The sequence below is a fragment of the Delphinus delphis genome, chromosome 11, assembly GCF_949987515.2.
Source record: "Delphinus delphis chromosome 11, mDelDel1.2, whole genome shotgun sequence".
Taxonomy (NCBI): Eukaryota; Metazoa; Chordata; class Mammalia; order Artiodactyla; family Delphinidae; genus Delphinus; species Delphinus delphis.
The window spans coordinates 5,030,054-5,058,033 of NC_082693.1; the positions used below are offsets into that span (position 1 = coordinate 5,030,054).

A 27,980-nucleotide genomic window follows, 5' to 3' on the forward strand; every position below is an offset into this window, starting at 1 on the left:
TTGTGCGGAGTGTGGGAGACGGTTCGGGCGGCGTGCGCGGCCTTTGCTTTGCTCTGTCCCGGCGCCGGCGGGATGACGCGCTTCGCTCTGACAGTGGTCCGGCAGTGAGTATGGCCTGCGCGGGCTGCCCTTTCCCCTCCGTGGAGTGTTGCGGGCTGGGCTGTGGGACCGAAGATCTGCACCCGCCCCGCCCTGCCCGTCCCATTTGCTCCTCCGAGGCTCGGCCTGGCGATTTCTAGGTGTTTCCTGTGAGTTACCCCCTACCGGCCCTCCTGCCCCAGCGAAGCTGAGCGGGAAGCCAGGTGTCAGATGGCAGCGGTCCCGCGTTCGATGGGGACAGGGAGGTCGGGAGGAGTGAGTGTCAAGGGCCCCCGTCTCCGGGTGGCAGCTGAAGCTGAAGAGACAGCCCTGTCGCCGCACCTCCCGGGCCCCGCGTTTGCCCCCGGCCGGTCCCCCAGGGTCTGCAGAGTGACTGGTCCGGGGCCCACGTTTCCGCTCCAGGCTCTGCGACGGCTCCGTCCCTGTCCCCTCGGTCGCCTCGGCCCCCCAGGCTTGTGTCTGAGATTCGCTTCTTCTCCGCAGATCTTCTGTCGCTGGGGGAGGAGAGGGGGCCTCGCCCTGCTCTCAGCCGCCTGCATCGCCCCGAATAAATATGTTTATCATATAACGTTACAGGGAGCTAAATGCTGACAAGTCGTTACGTCTCTTCCTTTTTCCTTCTCGACTCTTCTTGGCCCGGTGTTAATGGGAGGTGGAATTCAGGGAGGTCAGGAGCACAGATTTTTCGAGAAAGATCGACGTAGGTTAGAATCTGGGCTCCAGCTAGGAGCCTTGTAACCTGGGCTTCCTTTCACCGACTTAATCTCTACGACCTCAGTTTCCTGATTTATAAAATGGCGTTAGTGATAGGACCCACTTCACTGGGTTAGTGTGATAATGAAATGTCAGAAAGGTGAAGCGTATAGCACAGTGGAGGGGGAGAAATATATCTGAGAATTAACTAACTTTTGTTTCTGTAAGGACAGCTCTGATACAGATGCAGGGAGTCCTCCAATTTGTGTGTTAATGGGACCAGCATTCTGAGCGGGTGCTGTGTGTCAGCCCGTAACTAAGGGTTACAGGGTTACAGGGAACTAAGATGCCGTTTTTGACATCGTGGAGCTTGTGGAGAACAGCGATATGGTCTAACCTTGCCAAGCTGACTTTAGCTGCTATCGTCTTTGGTCCTGTTTTTACTTTATAGGAAGATTATCTTGGCAACCATCTGAAGTTGTTCCGTTAGGATTCACAGGATTTTAATGACTGAGCTAGAAATCGAGCTCCTCTCTTTCCGCCCCACCCCTCTCCATTTTTAGAAGGCTTTATGACTGTCGTGTGACCTTCTTAAGGTCATCCAGCTAGTCAGTAGCAGAACAGGGATTAGTGTCTTGATTGCCCTCATTTTCCTCTGAAGTTTCTGGATGCCTTGACACAGTGCCTGGCGTGTAATTGCCACTCAGAAGTCGTAGAAAATCTGGGCAAGACCACCCCTTGAAAAACAAGATGATCCCTATTCAGTTTCTTAATATACAGTAGTTACATGAGTTCGGATTTTATCCCCTCCCTGCTTCTTAAAAAGGGCTTGATTTTTAAAATGGATTCATCATAGAATTCCTATGAGGAATTAATTTAAAAATAAGTCTTAATAAATTAGTATGTGCCAGGCACTGTCGTAATTAAATTCTGACAACAGTCTGGTGAGGTAAAGACTGGCTTCTCAATTTGCGGGTGAGGAAACAGACACGGAGGGCATGTGACTTGCTTATAGTCACATGACAAGTTGGGGTGGTGGCCTTTAAACCAAGGCAGCAGATCTGCGGCCCATCCTCTTAACTATATACTATGCCCTTCTGCCTCCAATTTTAGAGTTGAAACCTAGTGTTTGTAGGTTGCTTAAATATCATCAGCCATTTCAGAGGCTACTTTTTATTTCCTGTGATATAACCATGAAGAGTGGTAAGAATAGTTTACTTTGCTCTGTTTTATTCATGGGAAAGTGCAAAGGAAGTGCTGAAATAATTGATAGGGTTAGTTTTCTCCTTCAGAGTTCTCAAAGCTAAAAATGGATGATTCTTTCAGGAAAAGAAACAGTTTCAAACTTGATTGATCACCAGAGTTCAATGTAATGACTCTTACTGGAATCAGCAAGATTGAATCATTGAGCAAAATAGTGGGAGTTTACCTTGAGTTGTCTCTTACCTGACTCTGTCAAACGCTTTGCAACTCAGTGTGTTTAAGAGTTGGATAATTTTTGGATAATGCAAGAAAACTTTTTAAATGCAGTTTCTTTAAGTTCAGTCAAATCCTTTATGAATCTGTGCTGTTACCATCTGTGTGTTGGTCTTCATCATCATACTTGAAAGGGAGAGTTACCAGTTGTATCATTTTTGGAACAGAATACCCCACCTTTCAAACTTCAAGTCTACTAGTCTGATTGAGCTGTAGCGTCTGGTGGCGTTAGAGCAGCATGGTTGAAAACCCCAGTATATGCAGGTCGGCACTGCCATCACCCACACGGCACATCGAAGGCCCTAGTTCCCTTGAAAGGTTCTTTGTAGGAGTTTGCAGTTGGTTGCCTGCAAAACCATCCCATTTCACTTCCGTTTTTAGCTAGCTCTTTAAACATTTTTACAAAGTAAATTTCCTTTACTTTTAACTACTTAAAGATGATGAATCATGGGGCTTCCCTGGTGGCGCAGTGGTTGGGGGGTCCGCCTGCCGATGCAGGGGACACGGGTTCGTACCCCGGTCCGGGAGGATCCTACATGGCACGGAGCGGCTGGGCCCGTGAGCCATGGCCGCTGAGCCTGCGCGTCCGGAGCCTGTGCTTCGAAAAAAGATGATGAATCAGTGTAGGTATTGACAGCAAAACTGATTGGTTTTTCTTACTCTGCCTCTGTCGGCACTTAGTCTTCATGAATGCTAGTCACTGTTCTGTTTGTTAATAAAGCAGAGGCCAGATGAATATTGGATCATCTGTCAACTTCTATCAAGATGCATGTAATCGTTATGTTACTGTGATATTTGTTTTCTGGGAGTAGGGTTGATTAACTGGGAGAACCTATGCAACTAGGCCTAATCTACATATAGACAAAAATATATCATGAATTGAGTATTTTACATTTTTGCCCCCAGACCATCTGGTGAAACTCTCCATGTTACTAGTGCTTGAAATCTTCTATGTTTTCAAATTATTAATCCATTTTCAAAGGAATTAACTGGTGTGGAGGAATTAGGATGAAGCTGTATATGCATGATTAACTATCAGGTGAGTACACTCCATTCCTGTGTCCACCAAAGCATATCTATTTTGAAAACTTGCCCCAAGTATATACTGACTTCCCATGATTTGTCTCTGCTGCAGCAAACCGAGTCCTGGTCCGTGGAATTTGAATTATTAAAAAGGATGTGATTGGGAAATTAAGCTTTCTATATGATTTCTAGAGAAACGCTGTAGAATACAAACCAGAACTAACAAAATAACATGTCTTTTTAAGGGGAGAAGAGCATGATTATCCACAAAATAAATGGTGCATATCTGTGGGCCTTTAGACGGCCGGTCACAGACATGACTTCCTGGCCTAAGTGTTTGCGTTCTCGCGGAGTCGGGCGTCCGTCTTGGAAGTGAGTCACACTGCAGGTTTTGAGAATCAGTGCTGTTATTCCTGATTCCTTTAAAATACACTCCTCTGACCTTTCCACTCCCCCTGCCTTCCCCGCCACTGCCACAAGCCGAGCTTCGGTTAGGGAAGTAGCTTCATAGTAAACCTATTTTAGCCACCCACTTTCCTCTCCCACTCCCCAAACAAACTAAACAGTGGCTTCAAGCATTTGTACAGACCTCTCGAAAAAGCTGATAAAAGCTGTAAAACTAAATATTTGTGCACATTTTTGGAAAAAAAATTCTCTTTCTAGATTCTTACACTATAATGTTTATAAAGTGATTTGAAAGCAAAATATGCCCAGTAGAACAGCAGTGATTATTAATAATGCACTAATGTCTGCAGCAGTCTCGACTGACTTACAGCTAAAGGAAATCTTTTATTATGTTACAGCTATTTTTTCTCCTTTTGCTGGAATTGCTGAGATGCTGGGGCAGTACTGTTACAAATTATCAAAGTACTGGGATTCTGTTTTTTAACAGGATGACATTTTGATGATATAATGTGTTCTTCTGAATCCGTGATCAAATCAGCTATTGGGATTAAGTTAAAATCTTGAGCTACCTTTTCAGTAAGCATACAGAAAGTTATCGTCTTGGCATATCATTTGTGTGATTTGTAAAGACCTGGTCCAGCGTAATTATTAAATTTCTTCTCACCCTTGATTTTAAATCTGTGCAATGAGCAAGAGAGCTTGTGATCCACAGTAAGTGGGCAAAACCTTCTGAGGTTCCCATATAAAAGTAAATATGGGATTGGGGGCCAGGGAGGCGTTATTTGAATTTTGCTGGTCATTGAATTGGTTACAAAGCCATTGTCTAAAGAGGACGTCACTCGTACAGAAGTGAAGTACAGCCCTTTTATTCTTGGTCTCGGCAAGACTGTGAGGCTGAGACAGACAGGAAGTGGATCCTGTGTTTGGGAACTGTTTTCTGTATGAGAAGCAGTGCCTTCCCCATCACTTCCCTGGATGCTTTGTTCATCTGAACCGCAGAGCTTAATCTCTTTCCTATCCATTTCATACGATTCTGAATGGGTTTTGGAATGCTGCAAGACATCTTTTATTAATACTCACCTCAAGAACGATAATACTGGCAAGTGAGTGGCTAGTAGTGCTGTGTAATTTCACTCACTTGTCGTATATTTTTTAAGCCGCTACATCCACACGTTTAGAAATCAGAACAGTTCTCCTGAGTTTTCTGTCCTCTCCCCCTGCAGGTGACCACAGCCTCTGCGTCCTCCCGGCATCTCTCGTGCAGATGCAAACGTTTACTTTTGCGCCCTGCCTTTCTTGTTCTTTCCTTCTTTCTTTCTTTTTTTAAAAATTATTTTTGGCTCTGTTGGGTCTTCGTCGCAGTGCTCAGGCTTCTCCTTGCGGTGGCTTCTTTTGTTGCAGAGCGCGGGCTCTAGGCACGCAGGCTTCAGTAGTTGTGGCACAAGGGCTCAGTAGTTGTGGCTTGCGGGCCCTAGAGCACAGGCTCAGTAGTTGTGGCACACGGGCTTAGTTGCTCCACGGCATGTGGGATCTTCCCGGACCAGGGCTCGAACCCGTGTCCCCTGCATTGGCAGGTGGATTCTTAACCACTGCGCCACCAGGGAAGTTCCTGTCCTGCCTTTCTAAAAAGGTAGCAGTCTTTGTATATTATTCTGTACCTTGCTTTTTCTGCTGAATATGTCTTGGTGATTTTTCCATCTCTTTACGTAAATCACTCTCCCGCAGACACAGCCGCATCGAATTCCATCAGGTAGATATCCCACTGTTTATTTGTTAAAGTAACGGGTTCCCTGCTAAAGGGAATTTAGGTTATTTACCATCTATCGCTGTTAGAAATATACTGTAGCAAATATTCTTTTAAATCTAGATGAATGCAAGCATTTCCAGTAACAGGGCTGCTGAATCAAAGGGTAAACAGACTTGTCATTTTGGTGGATATTTCCAGATGACCCTCCATCCAGAGAGCATGTACACTGAGCTTCTGTTATTTCCCAGGATTTTCTCCAGGGACCAGGCATGTTAGGGTGATGCAGCCTCTGGCCGTGCCTTTTAAGGAACTGGGGCCAGGATAGATGCATGACTACAAAAGTTAACTAGCGTAGTACAGAAGTACAGTAACTAACTACAGTAGTGCCGGGAAAAATGCGAGTGCAGAGTTGGGGTAGTTAAAGGGGATGGGGCGGTAGGGAACGGTGCTGGAGAGGGAAAGCTACTTCAAGGAGTTATCTGGCTGTGTTGGGTCTTGAAGAATGAGAACACTTTGGCCAGGTCCAGCGGTCTCTGTTTTAATAAGACCCCTAGGGGATTCTGAGACACACTCAAGTTTGAGAACCTGTGCTGTAGGCGAGGTTGAAAAACCCCGGTTTTTATAAACGAGGGGCAAGGTATAAACAAGGGGCAGAGACACGAGTTTGTGATCACGACCAAGGTCTGGTGGCATTCCTTTCTGGTTCTGAGTGAATCAGTCCCACGCGAGATATTTTTCTTTTTAAACTACTGCTTCACGTAAAAAACAAAGCAGGAGTGATGAGCCTTCATGGTAATCAGGGAAACACCAATTAAAGTCAAGGTGAGGTAAACTGTTCAGGTTCCGTCTTGGCACAAACTGAAAGCTGTCACATTATAGTGAGGATGTGGAACGCTGCAGAGGGGTTGCGACTGGTATAACCACTTGGCCTTATCGAATAAAGCTGGATGCGCCGTGGCCCCGCAGTTCTAGTGCTAGGCACGGGTCCCTAGGCAGGGGTCAACAGACCCCTGAGAGCGAATAGTTTAGGATTTGCAGGCCACATGGTCTGTCTGAACTGATCATTTCCACCATTAGAGTGTGAAAACAGTCATAAACAATAAATAAACGTATGGGTATGACTGTATGCCAACAAAACTTGGTTCACGGAAAGACTTGCTTACCAGTCCTTGAGTGGATCTCAGACATGAGCACGCAGCAGCATCGCTTGGCGGGTTTATTGAAACAGACTCTGCTGGCCGCCACCTCAGAGCTCCTGAGTCAGTGTGTCTGGGGGCAGGTGGGGCCTGAGACACTGCATTTCCAGGCATTGCCAGTGATGCAAGTCCAGGGACCATGCTTTTGAGAACCACTGCCCTAGAGAGTCTGCTGCGCTCTGACAAACATGTTCATGGCAGCGTAGCCCGGAGCTGGAAACAGTCTAGGTGTCTGTCACAGTGGACCATGCACTACATCGTAGCAAACCCTTACAGTGAAGTTTACACAGTAAAAACGAGAATCGAGTGCGGCCACACTCAGCAACGCTGGTGCATCTCCCAAAATGTTGAACAAAAGAAGCAACACAGAAAACCACGTAGAGTAAGAAGCAAGTCACTGTAAAGTTCAACAACAGGCAAACTAATCTATGCTGCACGTGGGCAGGAAAGCGAAGAGGAAGGGTGAGCACCGGAGCGGGCAAAAGTCCCGGCAGGGGATCCGCTGGGGAGGGAGGACATCGTGGTGGACAGGGACGGGGTCCTGGAGGCCGGCAGTGATCTGTTAACTTGGGTGGTGTTACGTGCCTGCTGGCTTTATCATTATGTTATTTACTATTTGTTTCATAATTCTTAAAAGATTAAAAATGCATTAAGTCTTGGATATCTATATAGTCTGTCCAAAAATGGCTTATAAATACAGCTACTGAGTGCTTCCTACAGCCAGGCAGTGTCTGGGTGCTTTACCTGTGTTCATCCCATCATCCCGAGAATCTTGTGAGGTTGGGACCGTCTATTATCCCCATTTGACAGATGAGGAAGCTGAGGCATTGAGCTTAACCCAGCAGGTGAGTGTAGCGCCAAGCACTCTTGCTCCTGGGCCCGAAAGATGGCAGCGAGGTTTCCCCTCACGGATTTTCACCTCTCGCCGACCTGAAAGGGTGTGGACGTGGGCTGTGGGGACAGTTGATTCCAGATGAGGCGATAACTCGATCCGAAGAGGCCTGTGGGGTGTTTCCCCCCACCGTTTCCAGTTTTCTGTCCAGTGTGCGCACAGCACACGCCAGCTCCCACCTGCACTCTGTTGTCTGGTCTGGTCCAGGTGCCCTCACCCTCCCCTTCCCCCTCCAGCCTCAATCCAGTTGCTTTGGGGCACCACTTCCCCCCGTGGCTCTCTGGGTTGCTTCAGAGTGGGTTGGGTTTGCTTTTGTAATTCCTTGGTGTTGCAAAGTGGGGCAGCTTTGAGCAGCTCCAGGACCGAGGAGGCAGGGCCGGGGTCTGCGGGTCTGCGCTCCGCTCTCCGTCCCTCGCGCCTGTCCGCTCAGCGCAGCGGATGGACGGATGGACCAGCTGTTGTGTTTTGGTCCCGATGCCTGTGGGAGTAGTTTTGATCAACATATTTAAGAAGATTATTTAACAAAAATTTTTTATACATACATATACTGCTTTTGAAATAGCATTTTCTACCTTTAGTTCACTTAAGATTGTTGATCTATACATTTGAATTTGGGGCAATTTGAAATTTTTAGCTTATCGATTAGGCACATAGAACAGATGATTGCAGACAGTAGTTTAGAATACATTTTATCTTTACGGGTTAGATTCTGACGTATGTACAATATGCTGTCTTTACAAGTATCATTACCTTTCGTTGCTGATTTTTTTTTCCTCATTTCAAAAATAACCTAATTTGGTAATAAAGGCTTTTTTCCCTCCCTGTTTTAGTGGAGAAACAAGACTTAACAAGGAGAAAATCCTTCAAGGTTGGTATGCTCTGACTCTTATTTTAGCTCTCTCTGTTAGTATTAATGTGAAATATGGGTTAATCAGATCTGGTGGGGTAGGGTGGACCGGGGGCCGCTCTGGACTGTGAACTGGGATTACGGAATTAAATCATCATGGTCACAGAAATACGATCAGAGCAGATGGTAACCAAGAGTCTCTTGAGTGAATTAGATGTAAAGAACAGTGCTCCAAGTTGTTCGTGGGCAGCTTCAAAGCTGATTAAGGAGTTATATTGAGTCTAGTTGTCTTAAAATGTATCTGCCAGGATTTTAAATGATTTCATATTTGGAAACAAAAAATTTACTGGCTGGTGTTAATGGTATTTTTCTGCTAAGATACTTATATTATTTTTAGTAGTAACAAAGAAATGGTCTAAAAAGAGAATTCCTGTTCTCACATGGGGTTGTTACTTTATTCTGAATAGACTCTCCTCTGCCCCCTGCCTTGTTCTGTTAATTTGGGTTCAGATCTTTTAATCTCCCTGTGATCCAGCTGGCCTGGCTTTTAAAGAATGTCTTTCAGCTAGACGTGCTGTTTCTCTGCTTGGATTATACAAGCATTTAGTTTTATATTTTTGGGTTAGGGACATCTGGGGTTTGCAGAAGCTGATTTTCATACCCTGTGTGCTTGCCTCCCTCTTCTGGAAATCAGTCTGATAATTAAACGCACCTCTATTTCCCATTGACCTGGGCCCCACCCAGAGCATCCTCTGGGCTCACGTACAGTACCGCCTTGTCCGTGGGCCCTGCTCCTTGGTCTCATTTCATTCGAAGCTGACGGTAAAACATGAATAAAATTTTCACGTTCACACCTGTTTTTTAGGTCTGTTTTGTGTTTTCCTAACTTTGGAAGTTAGATGCTTAGTTCTTTAAGTTATAGCCTCCTTTTTATTTTTTTTAAAGCCCTCAAGCCTTATATGTTTCTAAGTACCATTTTTTTGTCACATACCTGCAGTTTTGATTTGTAGTAATCTGGTAAGTATTCAGCACCAAGTATCTTAAATTTCCGTTACGATTTCTTCATTGACCCATGAGTTATTTAGAACTGTTTTTTAAATTTCCAAATGAATGGGCTTTTTGGTTTTGTTCTTCATCTTTTGTGATTGGCTTCCACTGTAATTGCTTTGTGTTCTGACAATATGGTTTATTTGATAAGACGTCTTTGAAATTGGTTAGCATGGTCAGTTTTTATAAACCTACTACTGTGTGTTTGAGAAAAAAATCTGTTTTCTAATTGTTGGGTGTGGAGTTCTGTATCAAATACTTGACCTTGATTTTGTTGTTCAAATCTTCCATACTTTACTAATTTTGTAAATTTACTCATTTGCCTGTATGAGCTAAGCGTCAGTTTATGAGTGAGATATGTTGAATTTCCCGCTGTGATGGCCAGCTCATCCTTTAATACCTGAAGTTCTGTCAACTTGTGCTTTATGTGTTTTGCTTTTATGCAGCTAGAGGCTAATTTATTAGGCACAGACAAGTTTTAAAATTGCTCTGTCTTCGTGGTGCATGGGAACGCTGATTGTTTGTAGTGATCTTTACAATCCTTACTAAGACTGTTGTCATAAAGTCTGCATGTCTGAGAGTGATACGGCAGCTCCGGCTGTTTGGGGTTGGGATTTGCCCGGTATAGATCTTCCTGTCCCTTTCCGTTCAGCCTCGCTGTGTACTGATGTCCTAAGTGTTACCTTGTAAAGGGTAGGCAGCTGATTCTGATTCTTAAAAAAAAAAAAAGGAAAAAAAAGAAATATGATCTTTCTGTTAACTGGTGAGAGTGGTCTGTCCACATTGACTCTGGTTTCTGGTGTGTTTGGACTTTTCCTTTGTGGTTCTTTTCTCCCTTCTTTATCTAGTCCTTTCCTTCTCACTCACCTTTCCTTCTTAGGTGCCTGCTTTTCCTTTTCTTCTCTTTATCCAGCCCACTCTTACTTTCCCTACTGGCCTCAGAATAAGCCATCTCTATCCTTTTGATGGTTGCCTTTATACCTTTACCATTTGTGCCTAACAAGGTGTAAGAGAAATATCATCTCTCCTGAAAAAATACAAAGTGTGTGCTGCTGTTCAGTATCTCGGTCCTGTCCTTTTTTAACCATGCAGTGTAGGCATTATGATTTAATCTGTTACCTAGTGTTTGTTTAGATTGCCATCGGTAGTTGCCAGTTTCTCTCCTCACCATTTCTTTTGCGTCTCAGACCTTCATTCCTGAAACATCTTTTTTGAAAAGTCCTCTTGTGTAAATCAATTTGTGGTAAAGATAGTTTCAACTGATTCTGTTCCAGACGATTCTGTTTTTATTCTCCTCCATCTTTTTTAGTCCAGACAGTTCTAGACTCACAGTTCTCTTGGCTCCTGGGAGCTATTCATCTGCTGCTTTTTGGCTTCAGGAGTCTTCTCTCATCCAAATGGTGTCCCACCGTGGGTATCTGTCTTTCTCTGTAACTGCTTTTAAAGTCTTTGTGTTTTATTTTGGTATTCTACAGTTTCTCTTACTAAATCTAGGAAGGTACTTTTTTTTTTTTTAGTAATTTATCCTTCTTGGTGTACACTGTGTTCCCTTCATCTGTAGTTTTATGTGTTCCCTCACTTCTGTTCTCCATTTTCTCTCGCCTTTCTGGAGTTCCCACTGGATGTGCTCAGGAATCCTCGTCCTTGCTCCATGTCTCTGACACATCTGCGCTTCTCCGTCTCCTCGTGTCTGTGCCAGGGGCCAGCTTCAGCCCCTGCCTTTGGGCTCGTGAAGCTTCTCAGCTTAATGAATCTCCTTTTATCCACTGAGGGATGTTTTTTTCCCCTCCTCAGCAATTCCATTTTTCACTGTTAAAAGACCTGTCTGGTTCTTTTGGAAAGCTGTCTGGTTTTTGATCGCTTGTTGTCGCTTATTTTTGTGACTCTGTTTATAGTCTCTGCTGATTTACACGTCTGACGTATTAGTGGTTCCAAATCTGTTACTTGTTGTTTCTGCCAACTCTCATTCATGACAGATTATTTTCCTGTGTGTTGAGTCATTGGCTGACCTGTTACTTGCTCTAAATTAGTAGAAGACTTGTCAGCGTTTATTGAGGATGACTTGCAATACTGAACGTTCCTGAATTCAAACAGTGGAGATAAAGAAGGAAAACTTTTCTAGGTGATGATCCGACTACCCAAATGCAGCAGCTGAGCTGAAAACGTGAGGTTGGGGGCAGCATTAATAAAACACGTGGTGAAGTGATGGGCGATGTGGGGGCAGAGCTCGGGGCAGCCTCCTCATTACCCAGTTCTCGCCAGACACACATTCTTCTGGGAGATACAGAAGAGCTTTTCCAGGATCCTAGCTGAATTTTGCTTGCTTTCAGTTCTCTGAAAAGTTATGTGGAAAAGTACCCAAGGAACTCTTTTAATAAAGTATAGATAAATGCTCTGTATATTCTCTTAGGTGTGATTTTTATTGCATCCCATGTATATGTATATATATTTGAATGTTACTCTTCTTTCTCTTAATACCACAGGACAAGGAATAGATGAGCCTCTTTCAGAAACTGGATTTAAACAAGCAGCTGCTGCTGGTATATTTCTTAATAACGTGAAGTTTACTCACGTTTTCTCCAGCGACCTCATGAGGACAAAGCAGGTGAGCTTAGAGTCAAGGTTGAGGCGGACGAGTCAAAAGTCTCAGCAGTCGTAACCTTGAAACATTTGCTGCCAGAGTCCGCAGGGAACTAACTCACACGAGACGTCATCCCCAGCCCTCCTCTCCCTGACAGAACTTACTTCTTCTCCCTTCATTTTACTTTTGTGCTTTGTTTTATTGTGGCAATTTTTAAGTTAGAGTAGCTTGGGGAAAATGTCTAACAAAAGGCCTATAAAAAGGCAAAGAAGGTGTCGTGAGAGAGAGCCAGTGGAAACAACACAGAGACGTCAGATTTTAGAATCCAGATACAGTTTGAAAAACAACTGTGTTACTCTAAAGAAATAAAAGACGTGTGAAATATCTTTGAGGAACAGATTACTATAAAAATGATCCCAGAGGTTTAAGAAAGAACCAAATCAACTTCTAAAAGGTCGGTGGAAGGAGACTTTTGTGGCAACCATGGGGGAATAACAGGGTTGGAATGTAGCCTCCCCCCATAAACAACTAGAAAACAGGACAAAATCTGTGAAGCAACTGTTTTCAGACAGTGGACTCCAGGCAGCGTGGGCTGCGATCCCCAAATGAAGGGGAACAAAACAGGTGAGCCCTTGATCGTCCTGGTTTTCCAGCTGAAGCAATTCCCAGACTCTGGCAGAAAAAGCCAAATAGAGAACAGTGGTCTCAGTGACTGAGGGGACGGAGCTTGGAATTTGGGGAGTTTAAGTAAGTAAAATTTGTGGGGAAGAGTGCTGGAGAGAGAGCTGCACAGAGAAAACTCTATAGACATGTGTAGGGATCCCCGTGATTCTTTGTTGGACGGTTGGTTAATCTGCACACGTGTGGCTGAAACTGCACGAGGGCAGAAAACACGGCTTCGGGCGGGAGGGCAAAGGTCCCTGGCGGGTGGCGGTCATCCACTCAGTTCCTGGGGCTCACACAGGGTGCGGAGTCAGAATTCCCACCAGCGCAAGGGGAGGCTTTGCTGGATACAGAGAGCATGTTACACCTTAATAGTGAGGCTAAACTGTCCTCAGAGGAGCATGAGGTGAGAAGTAGGAGGCAGCAGAACCAAATTTCATCTTCTACAGGTGAAAAATGCAGTATTCTGAAATGAAAATTTCATAGGGTGGGATTAACTGTAGGTTACACTGTAGAAGAAGACGTCAGTCAACATGAAGACATGGAAACTGAACATTCCAAAATTAACTGTGGAAAGAAAAAAGACTAAGAAGGGAAAGTGAAGAGTCTCAGTGACGTGGAGGACAGTATCAAGCAGTGCAATGTACATGCAGTTGAAGTCTCAGAAGGGAAGTGGGGAGAAGGGTGAGGGTGAGTATGGAAGTAAAAAGACAGATTTTGAAGAACTAATGACTCAAAAACCTCCAAATACATACCCAGTGAAAATACTTTCAAAAATTAAGGCAAAATAAAGACTTTTTCTTTCAAGCACAAGTTGAGGGACCCACACTTATATGGTCAGTTGTTTTCGTTTAGTCTTTTTGGTCAGTTGGCTTTTGACACAGGTGCCAAGGTAATTCTGTGGTTGAAACGATGGTCTTTTCAATAAAGGGTGTTGAAACGATGGACCATCCAAGCAGGAAAGCATGACATGTGACTCTTACCTCACACAGTCCACAAAAACTAACTTGCAGGTGTTCGTAGAACAAATCTAAAAGCTAAATCTATGAAAATTCTATAAGGAAACGGGGAAGATCTTTATAAAGGCATCTTGGGACAAAGTATAAACAAGACACAGACTGGGAGAAAATTGTAAACGTGTGTTACATGTATGTAATATATGTGTATATATCTGACACATATGTCAATATATATCTCTTAGCTGTATAAACATGTAAGATTCTTCCAACTCAGTAATTAGACAAATAGGCAAAAGGTTTGAATTTGACCGGGCGCTTTACAAAGTGAGATACGGGGAAAGCCAGTAAACAGATGAGAAGGTGCTCAGCATAACTGATCGCGACAGAAACGCACATTAAAACCACAGCAAGATACCGTTACACAACGTGTGCGTGGCTAAAATTAGAAAGCTAAAGGATGTGGAGCACCTGGAACTCAAGGCGTTGCTGGTGAGAATGTAAAACGGAACGCCTGCTTTGGAAAACGGCTTGAAAGTTGAACACACACTAACTGTGATCCAGCAGTTTCAATCCCAGAAGTCTATCCCAGAGAAGTAAGAACATATGTCCACACAAAGACCTGTACACAACTGTTTAATGGCAACTTTATTTGTGACGGGCAGAGAGTGGAAACGACCCGTGTGTTGATCAGTAGGTGAATGGATAAAATGAACATGGTATATTCATACAGTGGAATACACCTCATCAGCAGCACAGAGGAGTCCCCAGAACAGGATCTGAGCAAAAGAAGGCAGATGTGGAAGAGTGCAGACTGTGTGATTCCATTTACATGAGACTCTAGAACACATAAAGCAGGTAGTGCGGGCCGGGGGCCAGGAGTGGGAGGCATTGGCTGGCAAGGGCACGAAGGAATCATTTCGGCTGATAGACTTCTCTGCCTTGATTTTGGCGGTACTTAGATCTGTCACAGCTCGGTGACCTGTACACTTGAAATATACTTCAATAAAATTTACTTAAAATATGGAAAAAGTTTATCCAAAAATGAAAACCTCAGTGGCTGTACTAAATTATAGACTAGATGTAGCTGAAATGGTCATTTGCTTATAGATAAATGTAAGATAGCAACTGAAGTGTAGCGCAGTGTGATAAAATAGGTTAAAAATAAGACTAAGACAGAAGGATGTGATGAGAAGGTCTGTCGTCTTTCGAGAGGAAGTATCAGAGAGAATGGGAAAGAGGCAATATTCGAAGAGGTCACAGTTAATAAACTACAGAATTATTGAAAGATAGCAAAATATCCGATCCAGAAAGTATAAACAAATCCCGGTCAGAATTAAAGAAAGAAACCCACACATCTACACTTACAGCAATATTGCAAAACTCCAAAGACTATGAAGGAAAAAACATTATCCATTAAAGACCAGTATTAGACTATAAACAAATGTGTCAATATCAACAATAATTTGATGTGCTGAGAGATAATAAAGATTAATCTAGAGTTTTATACCAGCAAAACATTTTCCAGAGAATAGGTGAAGACATTTCAGACAAACAAGCTAGAAAGAAACTTTCAAAGGATAATTGAAGAAGGAAAGAAATTCCAGAAGAGATGTCTGAGATTCAGAAAAGAATAGTGAGTGAAAGAAATTGTTACAGGTATAGGTAAATATAAACGAATATTGACGATGTAAAACAGTGTCTGATTTTTGGAAGGGAGTTAAAAAACAGGGCAGACTATGGACTTTAATGATTTCTACCGTTTTGCAAATACAGTGTCTCTTGTCAGAGTAACCAGGTACACAATGAGAGAAGGAAACATGAACAAAAATGAGCAAAAGCAAAAGGCAGCAGAAAGAGCCACAGGAGTTATCTGGTATCTGGAGTTATCAGATGTAGCCTTTAAAATAATCACTGAATGCACAGATAAAAATGACATGGAGAATCTCAGCAAAGAACTGGAAATTATAAAACAAGAACCAAATGCAAATTCTAGAACTGAAAAGATAACTGAAATTAATATTCAGTGGATGGGTTTAAAACCAATTTAGACACACCTGAATGGAGAACTAATGAACTAGAACCTTTTTCTGTAAAGGGCTAGTTAGTTAAATTTTTAAGTTTTGTGGGCTGTATGGTCTGTGTCACAATTGTGAACTCTGCCGTTGTACTGTGAAAGCAGCCATAAATGATACATAAATGGCTGAGTTCTAATAAAATGTTATTTACGAACAAGCCATTTATTTATTTATTTATTTATTGGCTGCGTTGGGTCTTTGTTGCTGCACCCTGGTTTTCTTTAGGTGTGGTGAGCGGGGGCTACTCTTGTTGCGGACCACGGGCTCTAGGCACACAGGCTTCCGTAGTTGTGGCACGCGGCCTCAATAGTTGTGGCTCGCGGGCTCTAGAGCTCAGGCTCAGTAGTTGCGGCACATGGGCTTAGTTGGTCCGCGGCATGTGGGATCTTCCTGGACCAGGGATTGAGCCTGTGTCCCCTGCATGGGCAGGCGGATTCTTAACCCCTGTGCCACCGGGGAAGTCCTACCACATCTTCTTTATCCATTCATTTATCAGTGGACACTTCGGTTGTTTCCATATCTTGGCTATTGCAAAGAATGCTGCAATGAACATAAGGGTATATATAGCTTTTCAAATTAGTGTTTTTGCGTTCTTTGGATAAATATTCAGAAGTGGGGGAGTTCCTTGGTGGCCTAGTGGTTAGGATTCCGGGCTTTCACTGCCATGGCCCAGGTTCAATCCCTGGTCAGGGAACTGAGAATCCTGCAAACCACATGTCACGACCAAAAAAAACAAAAACAAAAACAAAAACTCAGAAGTGGAATAGCTGGGTGATATGGTAGTTTTATTCTTAATTTTTTGAGGACTCTCCGTACTGTTTTCCATAGTGGCTACACCAATTTACAGTCCAACAGTGCACAAGTGTTCCTTTTTCTCTCCAGGGTTTCTTATCTCTTGTCTTTGTGATGATAGCCATTCCAGCAGGTGTGAGGTGATAGCTCATGTAGTTTTAATTTGCATTTCCGCAATAGTGATGTTGAACATCTTTTCATGTACTTCTTGGCCATCTGTGTGTCTTTGGAAAATGTCTAATCAGATGCCCTCCCATTTTTTAACATCTTTTCATGTACTTATTGGCCATCTGTGTGTCTTTGGAAAATGTCTAATCAGATGCCCTCCCATTTTTTAACGGGCTTGTTTGGGTTTCTGTTGTAGTTGACTGATGTGCATTCTTTATACAGTTGACCCTTGAACAATGTGTGGCTTAGGGGCCCCCACCCTCCTTGCAGTCAAAAATCTGCATATAACTTTGCAGTTAGCCCTTTGTATCCACAGTTCCACATCTGAGGATCGTGTAGTACTGTAGTATGTATTTTTAAAAATCCATGGATACATGGACCTGTGCAGTTCAAACCCATAGTCAAGGATCAACTGTATATTTTGGATATTAATCCCTTAGATATATGATTTGCAGTTATCTTCTGTCATTCAATAGGTTGCTTTCTCATTTTGATGATGGTTTCCTTTGCTATGCAGAAGCTTTTTAGCTTAATGTAGTCCCACTTGTTTATTTTTGCTCCCTTGTCTTTAGAGTCAGATCTACAAAAACATTGGAAATACTAATGCCAGTGAAGTTACTACTACCTGTGTTTTCTTCTAGGACCTTTATGGTTTCAGACCTTACATTCAAGTCTTTAATCCATTTGGGGTTAACTTTTGTGTAGGGTGTAAGATAAGTAGTGTAGTCTCTTCTTTTGCATGTAGCCGCTTGGTTTTCCCAGCACCATTTGCTGAAGAGACTGTCCTTCCTCCATTGTATGTTCTTTGCTCCTTTGTTGTAAATTAATTGTCCATATATACGTGGGTTTATTTTTGGGCTGTCTATTCTATTCCATTTATCTATGTGTCTGTTTTTATGACAGTACCATACTGTTTTGATTACTGTAGCTTTATAGTATAGTTTGAAATCAGGGAGCATGATTCCTCTAGCTTTGTTCTTTCTTAAGATTGCTTTGGCTATTTGGGATCTTATGAGATTCTGTACAAATTTTAGAATCATTTGTTCTAGTTCTGTGAAATATTGCCACTGGAATTTTGATAGGGATTGCATCAAATCTAGATTGCTTTGGGTAGTATGGACATTTTAACAATATTAGTTCTTCCAGTCCATGAACATAGAATATCTTTCCATTTATTTGTATCTTCAGTTTTTTCATCAGTGTCATAGTGTTCAGTGTACAGGTTTCACCTCCATGGTTAAATTTATTCCTAGGTATTTTATTCTTGTTGATGCAGCTGTAAATGGGACTGTTTTCTTAATTTCTCTTTCTTTCCTAATTGCTGTGACTAGGACTTCCAAAACTATATTGAATAAAAGTGTGATGGTGGGCATCCTTGTCTTGCTCCTGATCTTATAGGAAAAGCTTTCAGCTTTTCACCATTGAGTATGATGCTAGCTGTGGCCTTGTCATATATAGCCTTTATTATGTTGAGGTATGTTCCCTCTATACCCACTTGGTTGAGAGTTTTTTTTTTTAATCATAAATGGGTGTTGAATTTTGTCAAATCCTTTTTCTGCATCTATTGAAATGATCGTGTAATTTTTATCCTTCAGTTAATGTGGTGTACCATGTTAGTTGATTGCATATGTTGAACCATCCTTGCATCCCTGGAATAAATCCCACTTGATCATGGTTTATGGTCCTTTTAAAGTATTGTTGGATTCGGTTTGCTGATATCTTGTTGAGGATTTTTGCATCTTATGTTCATCGGGGATACTGGCCATAGTTCTTTCTGTGATGTCCTTGTCTGGTTTTGGTGTCAGGGGTAATTCTGGGTTTATAATATGTGTTTGGAAGATCTCCCTCCTCTTCAGTTTTGGGGAAGATTTCAAGAAGGTTAGGTATTAAATCTTTGAATGTTTTGTAGCATTCCAGGTGGTTAGTGAAGCCATCTGGTCCTGGGCTTTTTTTTGTTGGAAGATTTTAGATTACTGATTCAGTCTCCTTACTAGTAATCAGTCTATTCATATATTTTATTTCTTCATGATTTAGTCTTAAAATCATTGAAATTTCTAGGAATTTATCCATTTCTTCTAGGTTGTTCAATCTGTTGGCATATAATTGTTTGTAGTAGTCTCTTACAGTCCTTCATATTTCTGTGTTATCAGTTGGAACCTCTCCTCTTTCATCTCTGATTTTATTTATTTGGGTCCTCTCTTTTTTCTTGGTTAGTCTAGCTATAGGTTTGTTGATTTTGTTTATCTTCTCAAAGAACCAGCCCTTATTTTCCTTGATATTTTTCCTATTATTTTTGTTCTCTATTTTATTTATTTCCACTCTGATCTCTATTATTTCCTTTTGTCTATTAATTTTGGGCTTTGTTCTTTTTTTTTCCTAGTTCCTTTAGGTGTAAAGTTAGATCATTTGGGGTTTTTCTTATTTCATAAGGTAGACCTGTATTGCTGTGAACTTCTGTCAGAACTGTTTTTTGCCGCATCCCATAGATTTTGGTATGTCGTATTTCTGTTTTCATTTGTCTCTAGGTATTTTTTGATTTCTCCTTTGATTTCTTCGATGATCCATTGGTTGTTCAGTAGCATGTTGTTTCACCTCCACATTTTTGTGGTTTTTCCTGGTATTTTTTCCCTTGTGCTTGATTTCTAGTTTCATACAGTTGTGGTCAGAGAAGGTGCTTGTTATGATTTCAGTATTCCTGAATGTATTGAGACTTGTTTTGTGACCTAATGTGTGATCTGTCCTGGAGAATGTTCCATGTGCATTTAAGAATATTTTGCTGCTTTTGGATGGAGTGTTCTGTTTTTATCTATTAAATCCATTATTTAAGACTGATGTTACTTACTGATTTTCTGTCTGGATGACCTACCTATTTGTGTAAGTGGGGTGCTGAAGTCCCCTACTATTATTGTATTGCTCTCAGTTTCTCTCTTTAAGTCCACTAATATTTGCTTTAATCTTGGTGCTCCTCTGTTGGGTGCATATGCATTTATAAAATTATATCTTCTTGCTAGATTGACCCCTTTATCAGGTAATGCTCTCTTTGTCTTTTACTACAATCTTTGTTTTAAAGTCTACTTTGTCTGATATGAGTAGCCACTCCAGCTTTCTTTTCATTCCTGTTTGCATGGAATATCTTTTCCCATCTTTTTACAGTCTGTGTGTGTCCTTTGTTCTGAAGTGAGTCACTTGTAGGCAGCCCATAAATGGCTCTTTTTTTAATCTGTTCAGCCACTCTGTATCTTTGATTGGCATATTTAGTTGAGTTACCTTTCAAGTAATTATTGAGAGGTATGTACTTATTGCCATTTTGTTCATTGTTTTCTGGCTATTTCTGTAGTTTCTCTCTGCTCCTTTCTTCTCTTTCTCTCTTCCTTTGTGGTTTGGTGGTTTTCTTTAACGTTATGTTTAGATTCCTTTTTCATTTTCTTTTGTGTATTTAGTGTAAATTTTTCTTTGTGGTTACTGTGAGGTTCACATATGACATCCTATATAAGTAGTAGCCTGTTTTAAGTTGGTAGCAACTTAAATTTGAACACATTCCAAAACTAGCTTTTTACCCCTCCCTGCCATGTTTTGTACCTTTTGTGACACATTTTACATCTTCTTATTTTATGCGTCCCTTAGCTAATTATTGTAACTTTACTGCTTTTGTCTTTCATCTTCATCAACTGATTGATCTACTACCTTTATTATATATTTACCTTTTCCAGTGAGATTTTTGCTTTCATATGTTTTCTTATTATTAATTAGTGCCATTTCTTTTCAGCTTAAAGAAGTCCCCTTAATATTTCTTTTTTTTAAAAAAAAATTAATTTAATTATTTATTTATTTTTGGCTGCGTTGGGTCTTTGCTGCTGTGGGCGGGCTTTCTCTAGTTGAGGCGAGCGGGGGCTACTCTTCGTTGTGGTGCACGGGCTTCTCATTGCGGTGGCTTCTCTTGTTGCAGAGCACGGGCTCTAGGCGTGGGCTCAGTAGTCATGGCTCGCAGGCTCTAGAATGTAGGCTCAGTAGTTGTGGCGCACGGGCTCAGCTGCTCCGGGGCATGTGGGATCTTCCTGGACCAGGGCTCAAACCCATGTCCCCTGCATTGGCAGGTGGATTCTTAACCACTGAACCACCAGGGCATTCCCCCGTTAATATTTCTTTCTTTCTAGGGTTGGTTTAGTGGTGATGAACTCCTTTAGCTTTGTTTCTGGGAAACTCTTGATCTCTTCTTAAATTCTGAATAACCTTGCTGGGTAGAGAAAAGCTTCTTAGTTGGAATTCTCAGCACTTTGAATATGTTACGCCACTCCCTTCTGGCCTGTAAGGTTTCTACTGGAAAATCTGCTGTTAGCCTTATGGGGTTTTCCTTGTCCTTGGGAGGAGGTGAGTTCAGTGACCTCCTATGCTACCATCCTGAACACTCCCAGAATGATGTTTTTTTTGGCTGCGTGTGCAGCTTGTGGGATCTCAGTTCCCCGACCAGGGATCGAACCCAGGCCCCCTGCAGTGGAAGTGCAGAGTCCTAACCACTGGACCACCAGGGAATTCCCCAAGAATGATTATTTTTATGAGAAAAGAGATAGTTGTCTTTTGATTTGCAGACCGTGCATGGAATTTTGGAGAAGAACAAATTTTGCAAAGATATGACAGTAAAGTATGATTCAAGACTTCGAGAAAGGGTAAGTAACTTACATATTGTTCTTTTACCATAAATTATCAATAAACCAACTCAGTTTATCCCATGGCTAGAAATTAAATGCCTACCTGCTAGGGATGTGATATCAGCTATTACGTGAAGAATTACTGTGTGGCAGTACTGTTACTTACTCTCATAAATAGTGTCTTTTTTGATCATTAAAATCATAGGAAAGAGGCATCTTAAATTATAAAAGCAAGGCATACTTGTGAGAACTTAGTACAGAAGAGTTTAAAGTTAAAGGTGAAACGTTCTCTTCCCAGTCTCCTAATCCTACCCCATAATTATAAGCATGAATAGACTTCTTTATGCCAACTTTATATACTTTACCAGAAATGAATCTTCCTGAAACGGTGATTTAGCTAAAAGATGGCAATTTCAGATCTGAGATTTGGCCCCAAGTCTCCTCCTCGAGCAGTGTTTTTAGTGCACTCTATAATACTAACGTGTAAGCTGGTTGCTGTCCTGCCAGCCCTGTGATTTCCTCTACCCCTGGAGGGAAATGTAACAGAATGGCCAGCGCATCTTCAAAGAACTGCTTTTCATAACTTGCGTGTGTTCACTGTTATAGTTCAGCGTATAGGCTAGAGCTCCAGCATAAACTGTCCCTGGAAAGGCTCACTGTGTGCCCAGGAGCCAGTGCTCGAACGTTGTTAAAGAAAAATGTCTTGGGAGCTCCCTGGCGGTCAAGTGGTTAGGACTCCACACTTTCACCACTGAGGGCGCGGGTGCAATCCCTGGTCGGGGAGCTAAGATCCCGCAAGCCGCGCTTTGTGGCCAAAAAAATAAAATAAAGCGCGACCAAAACAAAACGAAAAATACACCTATCCCCAAAACTAAATCTGAATAGATTAAAAGAAGAAAATGTCCCGAGTTCAGTGGAACGCTGCCCAGGGCCCGCCATCACGTGAAGGAGAAAGCGCTGTCATCGGCTGGGCCGTCCCTTCTCCATCCGTGCTCTCTCCTGAGTAACTTCATCCTCTGCAGTGATTTCAGTCCATGGCTCTTCCCTGAGCTGCACACACACACCGAGCCGCCTGTGGCTCAGCTGCCCTGCAGCCGCATCCGGCCAGTGGAATGCGCCCCCCTCTCCACGTGGCCCTGCTTCACGCAGTGGCTGAAACCCTCCTGCCGGCTCTTCACCGTCTCTCGCACTGCGCATCCTGTCCTCGTCTCGTCTGCTCAGCCTCTGAGAAGTTCCTGAATGCTTCATGTCTCTGTGAGCCCCCCGCTGCCCTCCTGCTCGGCATCCTGTCGCCTGGGTCACTGCGAGCCCCCCCGCCGCCCTCCTGCTGCCGCTCGGCATCCTGTCGCCTGGGGCACCGGGACAGCGAGTCTCCTGCTTTCCCAGTCTGATCTGCACGCTGCAGCCAGGGTAATCTTGGCAGAATTTGGTTGCCACACCCCTGTATAAACGGGTTCACTGCTTCTCTTCTACCCTCAGGAGTTGTCATAACTCTGACCCGGCTCTTGGGAGCTGCGGGGTCTGATCTGTTGCCTCCTGCCCCTTGCCGGGTGCTCGGTGCCTGGGTTTAGCGGTCACATGAGTGGGCATTGGCGCTGCGCTCACCGCATCCCACCACTGTTCCAAGAGCCGCGGGTTTGTTCATCTTCACAAGAACCCCGGTGCCGGGAAGATGTAAAAACCTCATTTCTTAACCCCCGTTTTACAGAAGCAGAAACCGAGGCACATGGAGGTCAAGTCCAGGCCCAGGGTCCCAGAGCTCATTCGTGGCAGAGTTCAGATTCACACTGAGGCCTCTGGGCCTGGAGTCCCTGCTCTGGGCCGCTGGTCACTCGCTTCTCAGCCTCTTCCCGGAATCTCCCGAACACCCTGTGCTCAGTGAACCTCTGCATCTGTCCTCCATTCTCCCTGGAATGCTTGCTCCCAGGCCTGGCCAGCTTCCACTCGCCAGAGACTATGGCCCTCGGTGGTTTCCCGAGTCCAGATTAGACATCCCTGCCGTATCTGTCAGTCTCTCTCCATCTCGGCACTTTTCCACTTGCAGTTACTTGGTATCCCCACCACCCTGCAGTCTCAGCAAGGGTGGGAGCTGTGCAGCCGCCTGTCCTCTCCTCCTAACTGCCCCAGCAAAGCGTTTGGAGTATTCAAGAAAGGATGCTTCCATTCCTGTGAAAACAAAGCAACTGATGGCTTTTAGTGGCCCTCTTTGTAATAGGTTGCTCCAGATATAATTAAGAGTAAGAAATTGGGCTTGAAGATTGGAAGAGCAGCTGGTAAAGTGTGCATGTATTCTTATAAAAAAGTGATATTTCACTATTGGATTTCTTATCTGATGGTGGTGTTAGAATCTTTTGGCATCATCAGTGCAAACCCTAAGTGACGATTTGTCTCTTTCAATATTTTCTTATGCAAGTAATCCATTGTCATTGTAGGGAATTAAAACTAAGAACACTTTGGAAAAAAATACAATTAAAATTTCTACCACACACAAACACTGAATATTTTGGTATGTGTGCTCCTGGCTTTTTCCTTCTTGTCTGTTTCTATCTGTCTGTCTGTTTGTGTATATGTTTTTCGAAATGAAATCCTACTCTGCATTGTTTTTTAACTGGCTTGTCTCACGTACTGTGTTTTTCAGTGCCCATAAATGCACATCAATATGATCACATAATTAATGACTCTGTACTCTTCAGATATTGCTATTGCGTCATGTGTGTGACCAGGCTACTACTGACCTAGTTTAGGACATCTAGGCTGTGACTAGATTTTCCACTGATGTAAATAATGTTAAAGTATAAACATCTTTGTAGTTGATCCTTCACACACATCTCATACATTTCCTAGAAACGGAATTGCCGAGTGTGTACTTTTTAAAAAGACTTTTGTATGTCTTGCTACATTTCCTCCCAGAAAATCTGTGCCAATTCATACTCGCATGAATGATCTAGGAGAGAGTTTTTCCCACATCAACACTGGCTGTTAGTGATCTCTGTGGTCTTCTGATTTAATAACTTACGAAAGGTGTCATTTTAGTTTTCACCCTCTGGATTCCTAGTGAGGTAGATTTCCCACGTTTATTGGCCATTTGCATTTCCTTTGTGACTTGCGTGTCCTTTGCTGAGACTCAATTTTTATGACTCTAAAAAGCGAATGAGCTTTGAAGTCACATGGATCTGGGTTTGCATTTTCTCCGAGGAGACAGGCTAAAGTAAGCCAAAGAAATCTAAGCTCATCCGCAGAATGATTGTTCTGAATTTGCCACAAACATGTACTTAGTTGTTGTATTGCAAATTCCTTTGAGGCCTTTTTGTCTGTTGGATCATTGCAGAAATATGGGGTTGCAGAAGGCTCGCCGCTGAGTGAGCTAAGGGCCATGGCCAAAGCAGCTGGGCAGGAGTGCCCTGTGTTCACACCACCCGGAGGAGAGACCTTGGACCAGGTACGTAGCCCTGGGGAAAGTCGCCGCATCCATGAGCGTGCCAGCGTCAAAGTATCTGCAATCTTGACTCGTCGCGTAAGCAAGATGTTTCTGAATTGTAGCTAAGCGGTTTGGAAGTTGTTTGGTTCACAAAACAACTCTGCATCATACCATTTTTTCCCCTTCTAAGCTGTCCTGTCTTTCTCGTTTATTAAGTCATTACCGATAATGGATTTGAGGAAATGGGTTATTAGATGGGTCTGTTAAGAAAACTCCTTGAAAAGGGAGCAGAGTAGCCTTCGCAGTGGCAGTGGAGTCGGTGAAGCAGGCATGGTGCCGGTCAGCGGGATGGTGGGCAAAACCCAGCAACTTGGGTGGCAGACCAGCAGGCCTGTCCTGCGCCTGCAGCTCTGAGTGACATTGTAGCCCTGCTTGCGTTGCTCTGGAGTGTTCTGCTTTTGATTGTGTTATTGGTGATTTCCCCCCCCACCATTTTTAATTTTCATAAATGTCTTGTAAAGACTTTGTATCAGTTTAGTGAGGGAAGGCTTCTTATCCTCGTTGTTCTAATTGAACGGAAGTGCCCGAGGCAGCTTCCTAGGTATTCCTAGTTTCCCGCTATTTTATGGGCTTCTGTTTGCGTGTAGATTTCCCCAGCTAGACTCCGAGTGCTTTGAAGTCAGGAATTAGTCATTGTATCTTACTCACCTTTGTCCCCAAAATGCTTTCATGGGTCCAGAAATAAGGTGGGCGCTTACTTACCAGTGTCTGTGGAAGTACTGGTTGAATGAATAGAAACACAGCGTTTCATCTGCTTCTGTAGTCACGGACGCTGACGTGTAGAAAAACTCAGTTCCGTTTACGTCTTAAAACAGTCATTAATGTCACTTTATTTCACCTTTTCTTTTCTTTCCTTGTAGGTGAAGATGCGTGGAAAAGACTTCTTTGAATTTCTTTGTCAGCTGATCCTGAAAGAAGCAGGTCAGAATGAACAGTTTTCCCAAGAAGCCCCGAGCGACTGTCTGGAAAGTTCTTTGGCAGAGATATTTCCTTTAGGGAAAAACTGTACCTCCACGTTTAATTCGGACAGCGGCGCTCCAGGGTTAGTGGCCAGTGTCTTAGTTGTGAGTCACGGCGCCTACATGAGAAGCCTGTTGGATTATTTCCTGACCGACCTTAAGTGTTCCTTCCCGGTGACCCTGAGCAGGTCCGAACTCACATCAGTCAGCCCCAATACAGGGATGAGTGTCTTTATCATAAACTGTGAGAAAGGAGAAGTGAAACCAACCACGCAGTGTGTGTGTGTGAACCTCCAGGGCCACCTGACCGGGGTGACCAAAGTTCACTAACTTTAAATCTGCATCGAAAGCTAACAAATGTGAACCTCTGAGGGGGGCCTTTGACGTTATTTCCACTCTCTGCTAATGCAGGCTTGGGAACAGTTAAAAAGCTGTCCGTTAGAGCAGGTTATAAAGCTCGGGTGGAATCAGAGCCACATGAAACACTAATGGAAAACCATTGAGAATTGACTTCTTCTTTGTGAGTACGGTTGGAATTTTCCAGGGTAATCTTACCGCCCTGCAGTGACACCTCTGGATTGTAAATGGATGAAGGAACTCAGTATTGCAAACTGGGGGAGTAATAATCCTGTTACTGTGGTTTTTTTGCTTTTTTAGTGTCCTGGTTTTTTTGGTATTTTTCTTTAATGTCTGAAAAATCTGGCCTGTTTTATTGGCTCTTGGTAAGACACTGTATGTTTTCTTTTTTACTGTCTCATCCAGTCCTTGGAAGAGGGAACTATTTGTAATTTCCACTCCATATTTATGTGAAAATATGTTATATTCAAAAAGTCCTTTAAAGGAGAAATGCTTGCCGTCATAGTTCATGTAAAAGCAAACGACACTGAATGTTTAATACAGAAATCAGCTGTTGGAATTGTTTACTCTGGAGGGTTTGAGATGCAGATGAATGTGGATTGTGGTTGCAGAACGGTCTCGTGAGGAAGAAGCATCATCTGATTACAAAATTTTTAGAGAAGGAATCTGAGCGGAGGAAGAGGAAAGAGCAGATCTTTCTCATCTAAGCTGTAGGCTGAGGAATTTGGTTTGAAGGTGGCACTAAAGAAAGTAAACGGTTGCTTCACAGTAGCCCCAGAATAAAAGAGGGGCTTCACTGAAAAGAACTGTGGTTTTTTTTGTGGAAGGTACAGATGAGGTTTCCTCTCTTTTCCACCAGATGGCACTGGAGAAAAGGGAGTTTGCTTACCTTAATTCTGTACAAAAGATGGGTCGCTCTGAGGCCCTCATGTAAATGGAGAACGTGTTTTCCATGCAGTTTGCTTTTAAATGATCATGTTGATGAATGCTGTGAGTCTCAGCTCACAGAGGGTAGGACTGAGGCTGTCAGTTAAGGCTAAAATCACGTGTAGTCATATTTCAAGTTCAGGATCCTGCTGTCCTTAGTGTGTCCAGCGCTGCCAGTGCTCGTGCCAGTGCTGGAGCAGAGCATGTGGCTGAGCGCAGAAGAAGTTCACTGCAGACGAAAAGTTGGAAAGTAACCAGAAAGGACAGATAATAAACGTCCACATCCCTGCCATCCAGAAGTAATATTCCCCCCCGCTTTTTTTAAAAAAAGAAATAACACACTGCGATGTAAGCCAAGTTCCTTTAAGCAGCTGTTGCTGTCCTGTTCCCTCCTGTTCTCTACAGAGACAAGCCAGCACCGCGAGTCCATATACCCATCCGTCCCTCACGTGGCCACCTAGTGTCATAAGGGAACAATGGTATTGTTCTGGTGTTTCTGGTCTTGATACAAAATATCACGCTGTCTGTATTCTGTATTCTCGCTTATCACATATATCTTGGGGCTCTAGATTGGTATGTATAGATAGGTCTGGTTACTTGTAACCACTGTATCGTACAAAATAAATGTAGTACCTTTTATTTCTTTATTCTCGTATCAGTGGGTGTTTCAGTATATTCACTCTTTTCTTATAGAAACAATGCTTACATGGAATAGCCTTGTGCCGTGTCATAAAGAATGTGCATCTCCAGTTTGGCAAGAGCCAGTGGTTCTCTAGAGCGGGCTGTACTAGTTTGCAGTCTCGGTAGAAGTATTTGAAAGTTCCTGGTTTCCACGTCTCTGGAAATCTTGTCTGATGACCTTTTGTTGATCTGATGAGTGAACAGTATGTCACTGTTACAACGAGCTTTTCTGTGACTGCTGGAGTCTGGGCAGTTTTTTCACGTGCACG

General features: G+C 43.1%; 1 protein-coding gene and 1 non-coding gene across 3 annotated transcripts; one reads left to right on the plus strand and one right to left on the minus strand.

The window, feature by feature from the left end:
- On the plus strand, window positions 1–27,870 carry TIGAR (TP53 induced glycolysis regulatory phosphatase). Of its 2 annotated transcripts, XM_060024139.1 has the most exons (7): window positions 1–104; window positions 8,362–8,399; window positions 11,909–12,030; window positions 21,250–21,327; window positions 24,638–24,748; window positions 25,648–25,708; window positions 27,436–27,870. In XM_060024139.1, exons 1-7 carry the CDS (start codon window positions 73–75, stop codon window positions 27,489–27,491), a joined length of 498 nt encoding a protein of 165 aa, XP_059880122.1. In that variant the 5' UTR covers window positions 1–72; the 3' UTR covers window positions 27,492–27,870. The 2 variants fall into 2 exon arrangements, with proteins under 2 accessions (XP_059880122.1, XP_059880121.1); XM_060024138.1 differs by having other exon boundaries at window positions 25,648–27,852.
- TRNAG-UCC (transfer RNA glycine (anticodon UCC)) lies at window positions 21,120–21,192 on the minus strand. Its single transcript has one exon. It is a non-coding gene; the product is annotated as a tRNA-Gly (tRNA).
- Window positions 27,871–27,980: the final 110 nt, after the last annotated feature.

Excerpts from the sequence above, each read along its gene's own strand:
- TIGAR (XM_060024138.1), top strand. The coding sequence starts at position 73 with ATGACGCGCTTCGCTCTGACAGTGGTCCGGCA. Across the intron at positions 12,031-21,249 it reads ACCTCATGAGGACAAAGCAG|ACCGTGCATGGAATTTTGGA; the intron begins GTGAGCTTAGAG and ends TTTGATTTGCAG. Across the intron at positions 21,328-24,637 it reads ATTCAAGACTTCGAGAAAGG|AAATATGGGGTTGCAGAAGG; the intron begins GTAAGTAACTTA and ends GGATCATTGCAG.